At 49.0% G+C, this 17,930-nt stretch overlaps 1 protein-coding gene across 2 annotated transcripts in view; it reads right to left on the bottom strand.

The window, feature by feature from the left end:
- The window catches only part of LOC117426943 (zinc finger protein GLI2), a 101,304-nt gene that overhangs the window by 66,799 nt on the left and 16,575 nt on the right, over nt 1-17,930 (bottom strand). The window contains exon 2 of one of the 2 annotated variants that reach the window (XM_034045200.3): nt 11,883-12,028. In XM_034045200.3, coding sequence (XP_033901091.3) covers nt 11,883-11,997 — 115 coding nt within the window. In that variant the 5' untranslated portion in view covers nt 11,998-12,028. Of the gene's footprint in view, nt 1-9,335; nt 9,357-11,882; nt 12,029-17,930 lie in introns of those variants that run through there. The other variant, XM_059034088.1, reaches the window with a different exon arrangement.

Here is a 17,930-nt window from a genome sequence, read left to right as displayed (position 1 = left end):
GTGTGTCTGCTGAATAAACAGGAGTTTACAGTCCAGCGCATTTGACCAGCACTGCTTTTACAAACACTTCCCTTATCTCTAAACTACAAACCACCCAGAGGAGCTGTTACTGACCCCAGGTTCCAGGCATGTCGTGTCGTGGTTCAGTCTGCTGTTTATGCATGTGCATGCATGGCTGCTTGTTGAGTGAACGCACAGGGGCACTTCTTCTGTTTATTACGCTGTCTTCCCTTTACTCCGTTTAAAAATGTGGTCACTTTGCAGTCTTGACAGAAGAAGATTGACTGTGGCAGATTCCCCACCACATTAAATCTGTGTGGGTCTCAGTCTGGGTGCAGAGGGCAGGCTGGGAGGTGCTAAGTACCTACCATCCCTCCGGAGAGAATGCCAAACTCAGCTGAAATTCATCTCCAGAAAGCAAAGCTGCTTACCACACAGCATCAATCTACAAGTACATGACAAACTCACTTTCAACAAGATGCATGTGATGGGCCACTAAACCTAGTTAATCAAGTCATTACAAACACAGCTGCACTGGCCTGTTTGAGTCACAGGGGGAAAAAAAGAAAAGAAAAAGAAAGAAAACCTAACCTTTAGTTGCCTTTTGTTTAAGGCAGAGTGGGTTCAAATATAACTACCTCAAGGCTAGAATGCTACACACACACACACACACACACACACACACATACAGGCAGTGCATTGGGTATTGGGCACTTCATGTATATGTGTCTGCAGTCTGCAGTGCATTGGGCATTCATTTTGCCATATTTACATTAAGGAAATATGATTTCAACATTACATCTTATTTGGAACTGAAATGTAACTGTAGTTACTGAGAGTCTACTGAGATGGAGGCGGAGGCGGAGGCGGAGGAGGCAGAGGAGGAGGCGGAGGAGGAGGCGGAGGCGAAGGAGGCAGAGGTGGTGGAGAAGGCAAAGGAGGAGGTGGAGGTGGAGGCGGAGGAGGCAGAGGAGGAGGCGGAGGTGGAGGCGGAGGAGGCAGAGGAGGAGGTGGAGGCGGAGGAGGCAGAGGAGGAGGCAGAGGTGGAGGCGGAGGAGGCAGAGGAGGAGGTGGAGGTGGAGGCGGAGGAGGCAGAGGAGGAGGCGGAGGTGGAGGCGGAGGAGGCAGAGGAGGAGGTGGAGGCGGAGGAGGCAGAGGAGGAGGCGGAGGTGGAGGCGGAGGAGGCAGAGGAGGAGGTGGAGGCGGAGGAGGCAGAGGAGGAGGCGGAGGAGGAGGCGGAGGCGAAGGAGGCAGAGGTGGTGGAGAAGGCAAAGGAGGAGGTGGAGGTGGAGGCGGAGGAGGCAGAGGAGGAGGCGGAGGTGGAGGCGGAGGAGGCAGAGGAGGAGGTGGAGGCGGAGGAGGCAGAGGAGGAGGCAGAGGTGGAGGCGGAGGAGGCAGAGGAGGAGGTGGAGGTGGAGACGGAGGAGGCAGAGGAGGAGGCGGAGGAGGCAGAGGAGGAGGTGGAGGCAGAGGAGGCAGAGGAGGAGGCGGAGGAGGAGGCGGAGGAGACAGAGGAGGAGGTGGAGGCGGAGGAGGCAGAGGAGGAGGTGGAGGCGGAGGAAGAGGCGGAGGTGGAGGCGGAGGAGGAGGCGGAGGAGGCAGAGGAGGAGGTGGAGGCGGAGGAGGCGGAGGAAGAGGCGGAGGAGGAGGCGGAGGAGGAGGCAGAGGAGGAGGTGGAGGCGGAGGAGGCGGAGGAAGAGGCGGAGGAGGAGGCGGAGGAGGCAGAGGAGGAGGTGGAGGCGGAGGAAGAGGCGGAGGAGGAGGCGGAGGAGGAGGCGGAGGAGGCAGAGGAGGAGGCGGAGGAAGAGGCGGAGGAGGAGGCGGAGGAGGCGAATGAAGAGGCGGAGGAGGAGGCGGAGGCGGAGGAGGCAGAGGAGGAGGCAGAGGAGGAGGCGGAGGAGGCAGAGGAGGAGGTGGAGGAGGCAGAGGAGGAGGTGGAGGAGGAGGCGGAGGAGGAGGCGGAGGAGGCAGAGGAGGAGGTGGAGGCGGAGGAGGCAGAGGAGGAGGCGGAGGAGGAGGCGGAGGAAGAGGCGGAGGAGGCAGAGGAGGAGGTGGAGGCGGAGGAAGAGGCGGAGGTGGAGGCGGAGGAGGCAGAGGAGGAGGTGGAGGCGGAGGAAGAGGCGGAGGTGGAGGCGGAGGAGGCAGAGGAGGAGGCAGAGGCAGAGGCAGGCTGTCCAGAGGATAAAGGCTTTCATTTCATTCATTAGTAATAAGGCTAATGCGTCTTAAGACCTACTTGTTGAATTGAGAATGTATTCATCTATTCATTCCTGTAACAGGGCGAGCAGCCCTGTACATTGTTTGTTTATTTTTAGATCGGGGTCTCCCCCTCCGCCCCTGTGCAGTGTGTTTTTCTTTTGTATTAGTTTTATTGTATTATATTTATGACGGCGTAGCGCCGTGTTTTGTTTATTTTTAAAACATGTCCTGGCAGAGGCGAGATCGGTGCTCGTCCTCTGCCAGGTGTAATGAAAAAACTCGTGCAGAAGGTGGCCATCTCCCGAATTAATTAAGTGATTAATTTAGTTGCTAATCGGGAGATGGTCACCTGAATATAAAAAGCCTGCAACTCTCCAGTTCAGGGTGGGTGATAGAGACGGAGAGCGAGAGAAGGTTTATTTAAAAACGAAACTAAAGCATAGCCTACAGGAACAGTGACAGCGACTGCCCAGCCTGACCTGTATGGTTTATTTATTTTGGATTTTGTGTTCGAGATTTGTTTTTGTTTACACTTTTATTTTGCTCTGTGAGCGACTGTTTTCTGTTTAAATATTTTATTTATTTTTTTGAATTCATTAAATAAAACGGCGCCCGCGCCACTGCACAATACCTTTTTGTTTTTGTTGTCCCTTCTTCTGCCGTGACGTCAGACCACTCAGCCGTTCCTGCCACACGTGGTGTCCTGCGTGGGATCGCAGCGCCTCCAGGACGCAGGCAGAAGTAGGGTACTGCATTTTTTTTCATTTTTTTTTTCGTTTTTTTGATTGTGTGGAGAGTGAAGAGGAGGATGGGAGGAAGGAAGATGGGAGGAAGAAGGAGGATGAGGAGACAGCAGCCGCTGCAGCAACAAGAGCAGGCACAGGAGGAGATGAGCTGGGAAGCCCTCCTCCATAGCATAAGCCAGCTGAGTTGTTGCTGCATCTGTGGGGAGCGGGGGCATTTCCCAGTTAATTGCCCCCTCCCTGAAGACTGGGATTACAGCTGCTGGAGGGGAGACAAGAGGGAGGAGTTGGAACGTCCTGCGCCTGAGTGGGAGGAGCCCGAACGTCCTGCGCCTGAGTGGGAGGAGCCCGAACGTCCTGCGCCTGAGTGGGAGGAGCCCGAACGTCCTGCGCCTAAAAGGGAGGAGCCCGAACGTCCTGCGCCTAAAAGGGAGGAGCCCGAACGTCCTGCGCCTAAAAGGGAGGAGCCCGAACGTCCTGCGCCTAAAAGGGAGGAGCCCGAACGTCCTGCGCCTAAAAGGGAGGAGCCCGAACGTCCTGCGCCTAAAAGGGGGGAGTCGGTGCGTCCACGTCCCGAGAGGGGGGAGTCGGTGCGTCCACGTCCCGAGAGGGGGGAGTCGGTGCGTCCACGTCCCGAGAGGGGGGAGTCGGTGCGTCCACGTCCCGAGAGGGGGGAGTCGGTGCGTCCACGTCCCGAGAGGGGGGAGTCGGTGCGTCCACGGCCCGAGAGGGGGGAGTCGGTGCGTCCACGGCCCAAGAAGGGGAAGGCCGAAGGTCCACAGCCCAGGTACCTGCCAGCAGAGGGGGAATACCTGCTGGTGCCGCCTCCATCTCCATGGGAGGACTGTGAGTCGCTCCCACCTCCGCCAGCAGAGGGAGCATTCCTGCTGGTTCCACCTCCATCTCCATGGGAGGACTGTGAGTCGCTCCCACCTCCGCCAGCAGAGGGAGAATACCTGCTGGTGCTACCTCCGTCTCCGTGGGAGGACTGTGAGCCGCTCCCACCTCCGCCAGCAGAGGGAGCATTCCTGCTGGTTCCACCTCCACCGCCCTGGGAGGACTGTGAGTCGCCCCCACCTCCGCCTGCAGAGGGAGAATACCTGCTGGTGCCACCTCCGTCTCCGTGGGAGGACGACAGGTCGCTCCCCCCACCACCACCACCACCAGCAGAGGGAGCATGCCTGCTGGTTCCGCTTCCACCACTGCCAGCAGAGGGAACATGCCTGCTGGTTTCCCTGTTGCAGCCAGAAGGGGAGGCGCCCCTGCCGCCTTGGCTGCCAGAAGGGGAGGAGCCGCCTTGGCTGCCAGAAGGGGAGGAGCCGCCTTGGCTGCCAGAAGGGGAGGAGCCGCCTTGGCTGCCAGAAGGGGAGGAGCCGCCTTGGCTGCCAGAAGGGGAGGAGCCCCTGCCGCCTTCGCAGCCTGAAGGGGAGGAAGCCCTGCCGCCTTCGCAGCCTGAAGGGGAGGAAGCCCTGCCGCCTTCGCAGCCTGAAGGGGAGGAAGCCCTGCCGCCTTCGCAGCCTGAAGGGGAGGAAGCCCTGCCGCCTTCGCAGCCTGAAGGGGAGGAAGCCCTGCCGCCTTCGCAGCCTGAAGGGGAGGAAGCCCTGCCGCCTTCGCAGCCTGAAGGGGAGGAAGCCCTGCCGCCTTCGGAGCCTGAAGGGGAGGAAGCCCTGCCGCCTTCGCAGCCTGAAGGGGAGGAAGCCCTGCCGCCTTCGCAGCCTGAAGGGGAGGAAGCCCTGCCGCCTTGGCCGCCTTCGCAGCCTGAAGGGGAGGAAGCCCTGCCGCCTTGGCCGCCTGAAGGGGAGGAAGCCCTGCCGCCTTGGCCGCCTGAAGGGGAGGAAGCCCTGCCGCCTTGGCCGCCTGAAGGGGAGGAAGCCCTGCCGCCTTGGCCGCCTGAAGGGGAGGAAGGCCGTCCGCCTTGGCCGCCTGAAGGGGAGGAAGCCCTGCCGCCTTGGCCGCCAGAAGAGGAGGAGCCCCTGCCGCCTTTACTGTCAGGAGGAGAGGAGCAGGAGCTACCTCTACCTCCACCACCACCATTGGGAGAAGTGGAGCTCCTGCTGCCGCCTTCATGGCCAGGGGCTCCCCTCCCGCCGTCAGCATCGCCTTGGGTCGCCTGTGTCTCCCTTGCGTCTCCTAGGGTTGCTGCCGGTCCTGCGTTGCCTCCCGAGGGTCCGCTGCCGTCGCCTCCCGAGGGTCCGCTGCCGTCGCCTCCCGAGGGTCCGCTGCCGTCGCCTCCCGAGGGTCCGCTGCCGTCGCCTCCCGAGGGTCCGCTGCCGCTGCCGTCGCCTCCCGAGGGTCCGCTGCCGTCGCCTCCCGAGGGTCCGCTGCCGCTGCCGTCGCCTCCCGAGGGTCCGCTGCCGTCGCCTGGGGTCGCCAGGGATCCTGCTTCACCTGGGGTCCCTACACTGTGGTCGGAGCCCCATGGAGGGGAGCTGCCGGCCATCAAGAAAGGGGGGGAGGTCAGGAGACCAGCTCCCCCAGCCGCACTTTCGCGGCAGGATATTGTGTGGTCGGAGCCCCACGGAGGGGAACTGCCGGCTATGAAGAAGGGGGGGGAGGTCAGGAGACCAGCTCCCCCAGCCGCACTTTCGCGGCAGGAGTTTGTGTGGTCAGAGCCCCACGGAGGGGAACTGCTGGCCATGAAGAGGAGGGGGAAGGTCAGGAGACCAGCTCCCCCAGCCGCAATTTCGCGGCAGGACAGAGTGTGGAGGGAGCCCCAGAAGAGGGAGCTGCCGGCCACAAAGAATTGGGGGGTGCTGGAGATTCCACCATGGCCACCCCCCAGAAGCAACTTGCTTCCCCCTCTCCGAGGACATTGAGACTGAGGGGGGAGGTGGCCGTTGGGGCCATGTGTGCTTCGCACAAGGAGGGGGATATGTAACAGGGCGAGCAGCCCTGTACATTGTTTGTTTATTTTTAGATCGGGGTCTCCCCCTCCGCCCCTGTGCAGTGTGTTTTTCTTTTGTATTAGTTTTATTGTATTATATTTATGACGGCGTAGCGCCGTGTTTTGTTTATTTTTAAAACATGTCCTGGCAGAGGCGAGATCGGTGCTCGTCCTCTGCCAGGTGTAATGAAAAAACTCGTGCAGAAGGTGGCCATCTCCCGAATTAATTAAGTGATTAATTTAGTTGCTAATCGGGAGATGGTCACCTGAATATAAAAAGCCTGCAACTCTCCAGTTCAGGGTGGGTGATAGAGACGGAGAGCGAGAGAAGGTTTATTTAAAAACGAAACTAAAGCATAGCCTACAGGAACAGTGACAGCGACTGCCCAGCCTGACCTGTATGGTTTATTTATTTTGGATTTTGTGTTCGAGATTTGTTTTTGTTTACACTTTTATTTTGCTCTGTGAGCGACTGTTTTCTGTTTAAATATTTTATTTATTTTTTTGAATTCATTAAATAAAACGGCGCCCGCGCCACTGCACAATACCTTTTTGGTTTGTGGTCCCTTCTTCTGCCGTGACGTCAGACCACTCAGCCATTCCTGCCACAATTCCTTAAAAAGAAGGTCCATTCCTGGCTCCTAGGTCCTTTTCCCAGTTGCTACAAAAGCTGAACTGCATCCAATGCATTGAGTAATAAAACAAATAAAAAAGATACAACTAGATAAAGCTTTTAAACAGCAAAAAAAAAAAAAAAAAAACCTGGTCTGCTTTTAATTGACTCCAGCAGCGGTTTCCCTTTTAAACAAAGTGACTTACTAGAGTTCATTATCCGCACACTATTTCCATAGAGCAGAGGGACCAGGACCCTGGCTTCTACCATAAAACAAACAAGCGGCCCCATGATAAATGGTTCTATTAGTAATCCAGATTGTTAAACTCTGGTATAACAGATCGGAGTCGGCAGCACCCCATTCATTCTCGTACCGAGCCGTAAATAGCTTGTTTTTATGTGTAAGTAACATATTAAAACTCTGCATTAGCTGTGTCCTTTGATAGAGAGGAAATTGTTACAAATAAATAATGCTGGACAGGAATGCAAAAGAAGCCAGATTTAATAGAGCTGGCTGGCTCTCGCAGGGGTGGGCATGACTGATGTGACAAAACTCCCAGAGCCAATTGTAAACGCCACCTTGACAATGAAGCGACAGGGCTGGATTTTAACAAAGACGCGGAAGTGCTGAGAAATGACAGGGTTCAAGGACCGTCACAACAGCAGTATAATGCCCCCAGTCCAGGCTCATTTCTATGTATATTAATATGTGCAAAAGAAATAATACATTTTAACGGAATAGTTCCGCTTTTTTCCCAGTCATTCTGTCCTTCATGCGCAGCCATGCGACATCAGTGACATGTCTTTACCAGGGTACAGAGATGCACGTATATTTATAGAAAGAGCACATTGAGTTTGTATTAAAATCATCCTGACTTACCCTAACTCAACACAACTTCAAACGTCTACTGTGAGCCCCTTTACTGCCCCAACGCTCTTTCTAGTCTGGATTTGATCCATCACTTTGTCTAGTCTAGTCTTTTTTTTATCTTCTATAACCATACCAAAAGTGACCATACTGTTCCTATTCCTGAACTGTGCATTTTCTATAGACTTTGCCATGTTTTTATCATACTTGTCCATTCAGTATATGACTGCTCTTTGTCTAATTCAAATTTTACACTGGGCACTGGTTGAAAAATTGGTATAAAAGTTTATCTTATCATTTCAAAAGACACGGTAACTGGGACTATAATGCTTCTTTTTAAAAGGAAGTGGCATTTTTAGATGTAATGTCTTACTGCTTTCGATTAAAAATAAATGTGTTTAAATGAATGAAGGTAATTTATTTGTCTTCTTGTCACTAAAAACCTGAGTTATTAAAACTCATATTGAAATGATTCTGCTCTTTGACTCCCAGCTGGCTCCCATGTCTGCAGTATGTACCAGTGAGAAGCTGGTCACTTCCACATGTTTGCTATTACCCACTCCCTGAACCCAGACACTCCCAAGCCCCTAACCAGCCCACATAATCAAAGCCAGGGCGGCCCGCATTCTCTTTTGGGAATGCAGGTTTGGGAATGCAGACAGTAATTCTGAAGAGTTAAGGGGTTTAATAAAGTAAGAAAAAAGGTTTGGGAATGCAGACAGTAATTCTGAAGAGTTAAGGGGTTTAATAAAGTAAGAAAAAGGGAAGAAATGACACTTTCTGATGTCAACCTGTTGCACAAGTTCATGATGAATGTTTTAAGGTGAAAATAAAAACTGCTAGTTAAAGTAAATAAGACAGATTTCCAGTGAATATGTGCCAGTAAAATGCAGTCATTGTCAATAACAGCTGTCTCCTTTCCACTCGTTGCTTTAATAAACAATTAATGACTATTACTTTATTGTGGAGGCCACCAAGCTCTTCATTAAAGCATAAAGACACCATCATGTCAGAACTCGGATTACCATTTCAAAGGCAGCCTTCAATCAGCATCTTTGTCGACCTCAGAAGGACTATGTGTCGTCTCTGATGCAGAGTCTATTCCACTGCTAGCTAGTTTAAGTAATTTATTACTTCTATACACTGGAGGTAGAGCCAGGTCTTTAAAGCTCATTATGTGCTGCTTTCATCATGCATTCACTGACATCTTTCACACTCGCACTCTGAGCTTGCCATTCCTACACTGGGCAAACAAGAAGCAAATATTACTGAGAATAACATATTAAAAAGAAGGGTTCATTATTATCTAATTTTACACTGATTTATAAAAAGGTTGTCCACAAATGTAATACAGTACCGATGCATGTGTGTTTTGTATCTTAAATAAGTTGTCAGGCTTTAAATGTAGTCTAAATAACTGCTTGACAGCAGTAGAATTGCAACTTAGTTAGGGCTGTATTTACTAGTAATTGCTGGCTGATCCTCTCAACAAGTTCTCATGCAAGAAGGCAGTTAAAGCACTCCTTGTTTAACTTTTACTGCTGAACATTGTATTGCATGTTCTGTGTTGATGATTTACATACAAACATGAGTCACTGAACACAACTCATTAAGTCTCTGCCATGCAGGATGTGTCTGGAAACAAAGCAAGTGATTGGTAAGATTTAGGACCAGCTTTAAATATGTTTAAAGCCCATGCATGTCTCCCTGGAGTTGCCGGCCAGGGAGAGTCGCATTCCCTGCTCCTAACAGGGTGCTTGCACCTCGTGCTATCACTGAGGATGATGATTCCCTGCTCCTAACAGGGTGCTTGCACCTCATGCTATCACTGAGGATAATGATTCCCTGCTCCTAACAGGGGGTGTGCACCTCATGCTATCGCTGAGGATGATGATTCCCTGCTCCTAACAGGGGTTGTGCACCTCGTGCTATCACTGAGGATAATGATTCCCTGCTCCTAACAGGGGGTGTGCACCTCGTGCTATCACTGAGGATGATGATTCCCTGCTCCTAACAGGGGGTGTGCACCTCGTGCTATCGCTGAGGATAATGATTCCCTGCACCTAACAGGGTGCTTGCACCTCATGCTATCACTGAGGATAATGATTCCCTGCACCTAACGGGGTGCTTGCACCTCATGCTATCACTGAGGATAATGATTCCCTGCACCTAACAGGGGGTGTGCACCTCGTGCTATCACTGAGGATAATGATTCCCTGCACCTAACAGGGGGTGTGCACCTCATGCTATCACTGAGGATAATGATTCCCTGCTCCTAACATGGTGCTTGCACCTCATGCTATCACTGAGGATAATGATTCCCTGCACCTAACAGGGGGTGTGCACCTCATGCTATCACTGAGGATAATGATTCCCTGCACCTAACAGGGGGTGTGCACCTCATGCTATCGCTGAGGATAATGATTCCCTGCACCTAACAGGGTGCTTGCACCTCATGCTATCACTGAGGATAATGATTCCCTGCACCTGACAGGGGGTGTGCACCTCGTGCTATCACTGAGGATAATGATTCCCTGCACCTAACAGGGGGTGTGCACCTCATGCTATCACTAAGGATAATGATTCCCTGCTCCTAACAGGGTGCTTGCACCTCATGCTATCACTGAGGATAATGATTCCCTGCTCCTAACAGGGTGCTTGCACCTCATGCTATCGCTGAGGATAATGATTCCCTGCTCCTAACAGGGGGTGTGCACCTCATGCTATCGCTGAGGATGATGATTCCCTGCACCTAACAGGGTGCTTGCACCTCATGCTATCACTGAGGATAATGATTCCCTGCACCTAACAGGGGGTGTGCACCTCATGCTGTCACTGAGGATAATGATTCCCTGCTCCTAACAGGGGGTGTGCACCTCGTGCTATCGCTGAGGATGATGATTCCCTGCTCCTAACGGAGGGATTTGCACCTCGTGCTATCACTGAGGATGATGATTCCCTGCTCCTAACAGGAGATTTGCACCTTGTGCTATCACTGAGGATGATGATTCCCTGCTCCTAACAGGGGGTGTGCACCTCGTGCTATCGCTGAGGATAATGATTCCCTGCTCCTAACGGAGGGATTTGCACCTCGTGCTATCACTGAGGATGATGATTCCCTGCTCCTAACGGGGTGCTTGCACCTCATGCTATCACTGAGGATAATGATTCCCTGCTCCTAACAGGGTGCTTGCACCTCATGCTATCGCTGAGGATAATGATTCCCTGCACCTAACAGGGTGCTTGCACCTCATGCTATCACTGAGGATAATGATTCCCTGCTCCTAACAGGGTGCTTGCACCTCATGCTATCGCTGAGGATAATGATTCCCTGCACCTAACAGGGGGTGTGCACCTCATGCTATCACTGAGGATGATGATTCCCTGCACCTAACAGGGTGCTTGCACCTCGTGCTATCACTGAGGATAATGATTCCCTGCTCCTAACAGGGGATTTGCACCTCATGCTATCACTGAGGATGATGATTCCCTGCTCCTAACAGGGGGTGTGCACCTCATGCTATCGCTGAGGATAATGATTCCCTGCTCCTAACAGGGTGCTTGCACCTCATGCTATCACTGAGGATAATGATTCCCTGCTCCTAACAGGGTGCTTGCACCTCATGCTATCGCTGAGGATAATGATTCCCTGCACCTAACAGGGTGCTTGCACCTCATGCTATCACTGAGGATAATGATTCCCTGCTCCTAACAGGGTGCTTGCACCTCATGCTATCGCTGAGGATAATGATTCCCTGCACCTAACAGGGGGTGTGCACCTCATGCTATCACTGAGGATGATGATTCCCTGCACCTAACAGGGTGCTTGCACCTCGTGCTATCACTGAGGATAATGATTCCCTGCTCCTAACAGGGGATTTGCACCTCATGCTATCACTGAGGATGATGATTCCCTGCTCCTAACAGGGGGTGTGCACCTCATGCTATCGCTGAGGATAATGATTCCCTGCTCCTAACAGGGTGCTTGCACCTCATGCTATCACTGAGGATAATGATTCCCTGCTCCTAACAGGGTGCTTGCACCTCATGCTATCGCTGAGGATAATGATTCCCTGCACCTAACAGGGTGCTTGCACCTCATGCTATCACTGAGGATAATGATTCCCTGCTCCTAACAGGGTGCTTGCACCTCATGCTATCGCTGAGGATAATGATTCCCTGCACCTAACAGGGGGTGTGCACCTCATGCTATCACTGAGGATGATGATTCCCTGCACCTAACAGGGTGCTTGCACCTCGTGCTATCACTGAGGATAATGATTCCCTGCTCCTAACAGGGGATTTGCACCTCATGCTATCACTGAGGATGATGATTCCCTGCTCCTAACAGGGGGTGTGCACCTCATGCTATCGCTGAGGATAATGATTCCCTGCTCCTAACAGGGTGCTTGCACCTCGTGCTATCACTGAGGATGATGATTCCCTGCTCCTAACAGGGGGTGTGCACCTCATGCTATCGCTGAGGATAATGATTCCCTGCTCCTAACAGGGTGCTTGCACCTCGTGCTATCACTGAGGATGATGATTCCCTGCTCCTAACGGAGGGATTTGTACCTCGTGCTATCGCTGAGGATGATGATTTCTTGCCCGTGTCCGTGAAGCCGTTCCCCTCTATGATTGAGCCCTTGGTCTCCTTTGTCTCATTAGCGGTTTGAGCCGAAGTCTCCATCTTCAGATGGTGATGATTCAGTAGATCAAACCTAAACAAGACACACAAAAAAACAGCATAAAAATACAGCCTTATTACAAAATTGATGCACTTTTTCATTGCTGTATTGCGTTCAGGCTAGCTGTTTTTATATTTTTAATAAAAAAAAATGCTCTTAACAACCTAAAGAATGTGGTTAAGAGATGATCTCAGACAAAAGCCCCCTGGGTTTTGTGTTTAATGCATTGGGAGCTGAATGTGTTTTAATGAGAAGTCCTTTGTGTATTGGAGTAGCACTGAAAGAGCACAGGGTTAAGAACATAAGAAAGTTTACAAACGAGAGGAGGCAATTCGGCCCATCTTGCTCGTTTGGTTGTTAGTAGCTTATTGATCCCAGAATCTCATCAAGCAGCTTCTTGAAGGATCCCAGGGTGTCAGCTTCAATAACATTACTGGGGAGTTGGTTCCAGACTTGACTTCCTGAAGTGGAACTGCTCATTGGCACCAGTAGAGGGAGATTCCATCAGAATACCGATGCAGAATAAAGAGCACCTCCCCTAACCATCTGAACATTCATACAATAAAATAATTCCTTCCTGGCTGCGGGCTATATAAAAATGCACCTGCCTTGAAAGTCTGTGTGAAGCATGCTTGTCACAGTTTACAAAGGTGCAGGAAGGTGGAAGGGGTTTGTGCACAATATATTATTGCTTCGGTTAGACTCTAAACATTGCAAGAAGAACCTGAGTAGTGAAAAAACAGGACGAAAGAGGACATGCTGTGAATTGCTGTGAATATCCATGCCATTGGGCGAGAATAGCCAATGAAATGCACCTCCCTAACACAAAAGCAAGCGAGCTATCTCGTTTGCGTTGTCTTTGTCATTCTATGGCAAGACTTGTGGTTAAACGTCTTGTTCAAAAAAGAATAAGATGAAGTAGAAGAAGGAGGAGGAGGAAGAGGAGGAAATACGAGAAACTGGGAACCCAGCCCTAAGGAAATAGCCCAGTAAGGCCATGTCTGTCGATCCCTGTGTAGCTGTCAGCATGTTTATATACTACTCGAAATGGATGATTGGTTGGAAGCAGTCCGTCTGTTTAACTTTGTGGAGCCTACAAGATTAGCCTTGGTGCAGTGCAAACAAGTGGCAGTTTTTGCTTGAAAGAAAACATCATTCCAGGCTCTTTCATGCTGTTGTCCCTCAGTTGGTAGCTCAGTTTACTTTTCATTTAGAAAGGGCTTAGCCGTGTATATCCGTTTTAAGCAGAGTTTTAAATGCAGGCGCTGCGCTTTTCCCTTTTGTTCCTTTAATTTGTCGATGTGCTGCAGCACCCCAGCAGTCAGAAACGATGTGTTCAGAGTGGTGATGTTATCGGAGCCCAATTGTTGCAACAGCAAAGGCCCCACTTTAAAAAACTTTACCAGCTGCCGTGCTTCAGTGAACATACCCAATCAACAGCAGTGGCATTCTGCAGCCCCCTTTCTCTTCAGCTTCTCAATGTACCAACAAAGAAAAATAAACAGTTCTCTCGCAGACTAAATAAACAGATGCCTGGGTGCAGCTTAAAAGACTGAATGAAAGAAGGAACTGGACGTGAACCTGTAAACTCTGCTGGGAGTGTAACGTGTGTGCTACATGTGTACTGAGCTTGAAACGTGTATTTCAATGTTACCACAAGAGAAGGTGGAGCTCAGAGTTATTGTATCATACTGTAGGGGTACCAATGAAGAAGTCCAGATGAGCAGCTTCATTAACCAGGTCTAAATAAGTACAAGACTAGGATCAAGGAGCACAGTGAGCTGTTCATTAAGTGGGTACTACTGGCTGATTTTAAAAATAACATATATATTTTTTTTTTAATGTTACATATTATATATATATATATATATATATATATAATGAAACACATTAAAGTTGTTTATTTTTGATGTACACAAAAGGTTTGAATGATTTTAAAAAGTTTTTTTGGGATGCTTAGGACAAAAGCCCTTCTTCAGCTATATGAAAGAAAAGCAAACACACTGCCTTGAACTGTTTACTTTTAGTAATACAGTAAATGGACGCATATATGTTATTACAGTACTAATAAACAGTTGAGGTAAATATTGGCATATGTATTTCACTGTCTCAGGGGTTAATTATATATATATATATATATATATATATATATATATATATATATATATATATATATATATATATATATTAATGAAACGCAGCATGCAGGCACATGAAGAAGGGTTGAGGCTGTTTGATATCTTCCAGCGCTGGCGCACCCCCGCTTCCTTTGATGTGCTGTCTATACCTGGGGGAGGAACCCGCACCACGAAGAGATCACTCACTTCAACAGGAATGCGAAGGTCTGCCACGGGCATCATTACCAGCATTAAGCTCAGGCCCGCTTTATCCACAACTCATCACTGCACTCGTGGATTTTGATTTAAGAAGACACGTATTTATTCCTTTGCATGCTGTCGTACCGGTCAATCCAATAAACAGTGTGCTCACACGTTGCACGGCAGTTTTTTCTCCCTCATAATTTTATCAGATGGGATTATTTTGACGAGGTAAAAACAAAACAAACAAAGAACATTTTTGAGCGTCATGTAGAAGAGGTTTTCTTGCGTATAAAATTGGCAGTTTAAATGTAGGAATTATATGCCTGTAACCGCTTCGTTGGCTTTGCTAATAATTTTAAACGTTATTTTGTACTACACTGTGTTGTTCAGTACCGAGCTGTCTCTTCGGATCACACGTGACTGTATCAAACTCTGCGCAGGTAACTTGTGCTAAATAAAACGTTTGGAGTATATAAATAATTTATAAAACAAAATGAAACACGGTATGATTAATTTACACGTGGCCAGTTTACCATGGTTTTAAGGTTGTAATTGTTCTCAAAAAATAATACCAGAATTGTTTTAACCGACGTGCTTGTAATAACACAGTTTCACAGATTTAATGACAACTCTTTCAAGCATGTCACCTGATTGTTAAATCTTCACTAGTTGTGTGTAATTATATCTATCTATCTATATCTATATATATATATATATATATATATATATATATATATATATATATATATATATATATATATATATATATATATACACACACACACACACACACACTATGCACTGCTTTGGTATATTACCATTTTATCTATCTGAATTTGTTTTGTATTTTTCACTTGTTTTTTTATGTAAAAACAATATTTTAAAAAATGATAAAAGCAATTGTATTTCATACAGAAAGAAGAAGTGCAGATGAGGTGCAATCTTGATGCCCTGCCCGTGATGCCAGTTGTCCGTATCTATGCCAGGGTAAGCCGATTAGACGTGAGTAGCTAGCAGGGTTAGAAGGCATCTGTTTGGATCTCCTCGGCCAAGAGTGAAGGTCTCACCATTATGTCGCTGGTTCCTAACTGGAGGTTTTGTGATAAACTGATGCAAAGAAATTGGGTTGGAGACATGGTCTGTATCCACTATTTAATAGTGGCAGGGATGGAAATATGACTCCCATTGCATAGCGGTTTGATCTAATCCTGGCTGTGCTATGAAAAGACACACTCAGCTTGTTACCTATACACTGAGTCATAGTAAAACCTGGAATGGGTGAAACTGCTATGCAATGAATGGGAGTCTTATTTCCATCACTGAGTTGTACACATTTGCCTCACAAAAGATTTGTCTTGTAAGATTGAGGCGTATGAAAACAGTTTGGTTAACTTTTGTTTTCCTCATCATGACCGTGACCTTCAACTTGTGCGAGTGATTCAGAACTCCAGAAATCTCACTGATCACAGGACTGCATCCCCCCAACTAAAAGCACCAACAGAACTCCAGAAATCACACTGATCACAGGACTGCATCCCCCCAGCTAAAAGCACCAACAGAACTCCAGAAATCACACTGATCACAGGACTGCACCCCCCAGCTAAAAGCACCAACAGAACTCCAGAAATCACACTGATCACAGGACTGCATCCCCCCAGCTAAAAGCACCAACAGAACTCCAGAAATCACACTGATCACAGGACTGCACCCCCCCAGCTAAAAGCACCAACAGAACTCCAGAAATCACACTGATCACAGGACTGCATCCCCCCAGCTAAAAGCACCAACAGAACTCCAGAAACCACACTGATCACAGGACTGCACCCCCCCAGCTAAAAGCACCAACAGAACTCCAGAAATCTCACTGATCACAGGACTGCACCCCCCCAGCTAAAAGCACCAACAGAACTCCAGAAATCACACTGATCACAGGACTGCACCCCCCCAGCTAAAAGCACCAACAGAACTCCAGAAATCACACTGATCACAGGACTGCATCCCCCCAGCTAAAAGCACCAACAGAACTCCAGAAATCACACTGATCACAGGACTGCACCCCCCCAGCTAAAAGCACCAACAGAACTCCAGAAATCTCACTGATCACAGGACTGCACCCCCCCCCCCCAGCTAAAAGCACCAACAGAACTCCAGAAATCACACTGATCACAGGACTGCACCCCCCCCAGCTAAAAGCACCAACAGAACTCCAGAAATCACACTGATCACAGGACTGCACCCCCCCAGCTAAAAGCACCAACAGAACTCCAGAAATCACACTGATCACAGGACTGCATCCCCCAGCTAAAAGCACCAACAGAACTCCAGAAATCACACTGATCACAGGACTGCACCCCCCCAGCTAAAAGCACCAACAGAACTCCAGAAATCACACTGATCACAGGACTGCATCCCCCAGCTAAAAGCACCAACAGAACTCCAGAAATCACACTGATCACAGGACTGCACCCCCCAGCTAAAAGCACCAAACCTCCTGTTACCAGTGGAATTCATTGATTTGAAAATAAGTACAATACATTACACACAGGTAATTTCTTCAAATGAGAGGGTTACCTTTACCAGAAAGAGCCACTTTGTAACTTCTTTATAAAGGCAATCTTAATATATTAACCTTTTGCTGTCCATTATATCTGACATTGAGCAAATAGGTATGTGAACATAAAGAGGCAGTTAAGGGAGGGTCACATGTCTCTTAGATTTGACTTCTAAGAAGTGCAAGCAGAGTAACGGGACTCCCTCAAACCCAACAACACCCCCTTGTTCTGAGTGTAAGGAGAGGACACAGGTGCTGATCTCGCAGGCTGTTCCTTCAGTGTCCGCACTGTGACAGGGAGGCTGGGGACTGATGGGACAGTACAGGTGTCGGAACTAAATAAACAGATGGCAGCGGCGAAAGCAAATAATGAACAAGAGGGGACTCCTGCACACAAGTCAAAGGCAGCTGCCAAGCGTGCAGCGTCCGCAAATGAGACTCGAGTCTCATGTGATGAAGAGCAGCAGAGCAAGCAAATAAGCTGATTCACTTCACTCTGGAAAAACAAATACCCCACAGATCCTTAAGCTAAATAATGTGCTGTTTGGGACACACCCTGTATACTGAGTCACGATGCCCCCCCAGTTGCTAATGAGGAAATATTCAGTTTAAGTGTGTGTCCTGTCTGGTTCGAATAGTCTATGTATGTCTTCCATTGTTTTTACAGATATTGTAAGCTATTATGATTAACAATCCACAAACACACACATACAGACCAAAACATTGTAGGCCAAAGTTGCTGATGGTAACAATGAATCATAGTGGATCTGGTAACTAAACAATTAGCAGGATTGAATCTCTATTGTCATGACAGTTCTCTGTAAAAATGGTTTGGGTATCTGATTTTTTTTTTCCCCCCAAAGTGTTTCACTGTAAGTTTAGACTGAAACATGCATCTCTCCCTCTCTCCCTCCCTCTCTCTCTCTCTCTCTCTCTCTCTCTCTCCTCTCTCTCTCTCTCTCTCTCTCTCTCTCTCTCTCTCTCTGTCTCCCTCCAACATCACAAATAAATAAGCTTTTGCACAGTACAGTAGGCTGAAAACATATCTTGAAACACAGGATCA

Source organism: Acipenser ruthenus, chromosome 11 (assembly GCF_902713425.1).
Source record: "Acipenser ruthenus chromosome 11, fAciRut3.2 maternal haplotype, whole genome shotgun sequence".
Taxonomy (NCBI): Eukaryota; Metazoa; Chordata; class Actinopteri; order Acipenseriformes; family Acipenseridae; genus Acipenser; species Acipenser ruthenus.
The sequence above is the reverse complement of the archived record's forward strand: the minus strand, read 5'-3'. Positions and strand labels throughout refer to the sequence as shown.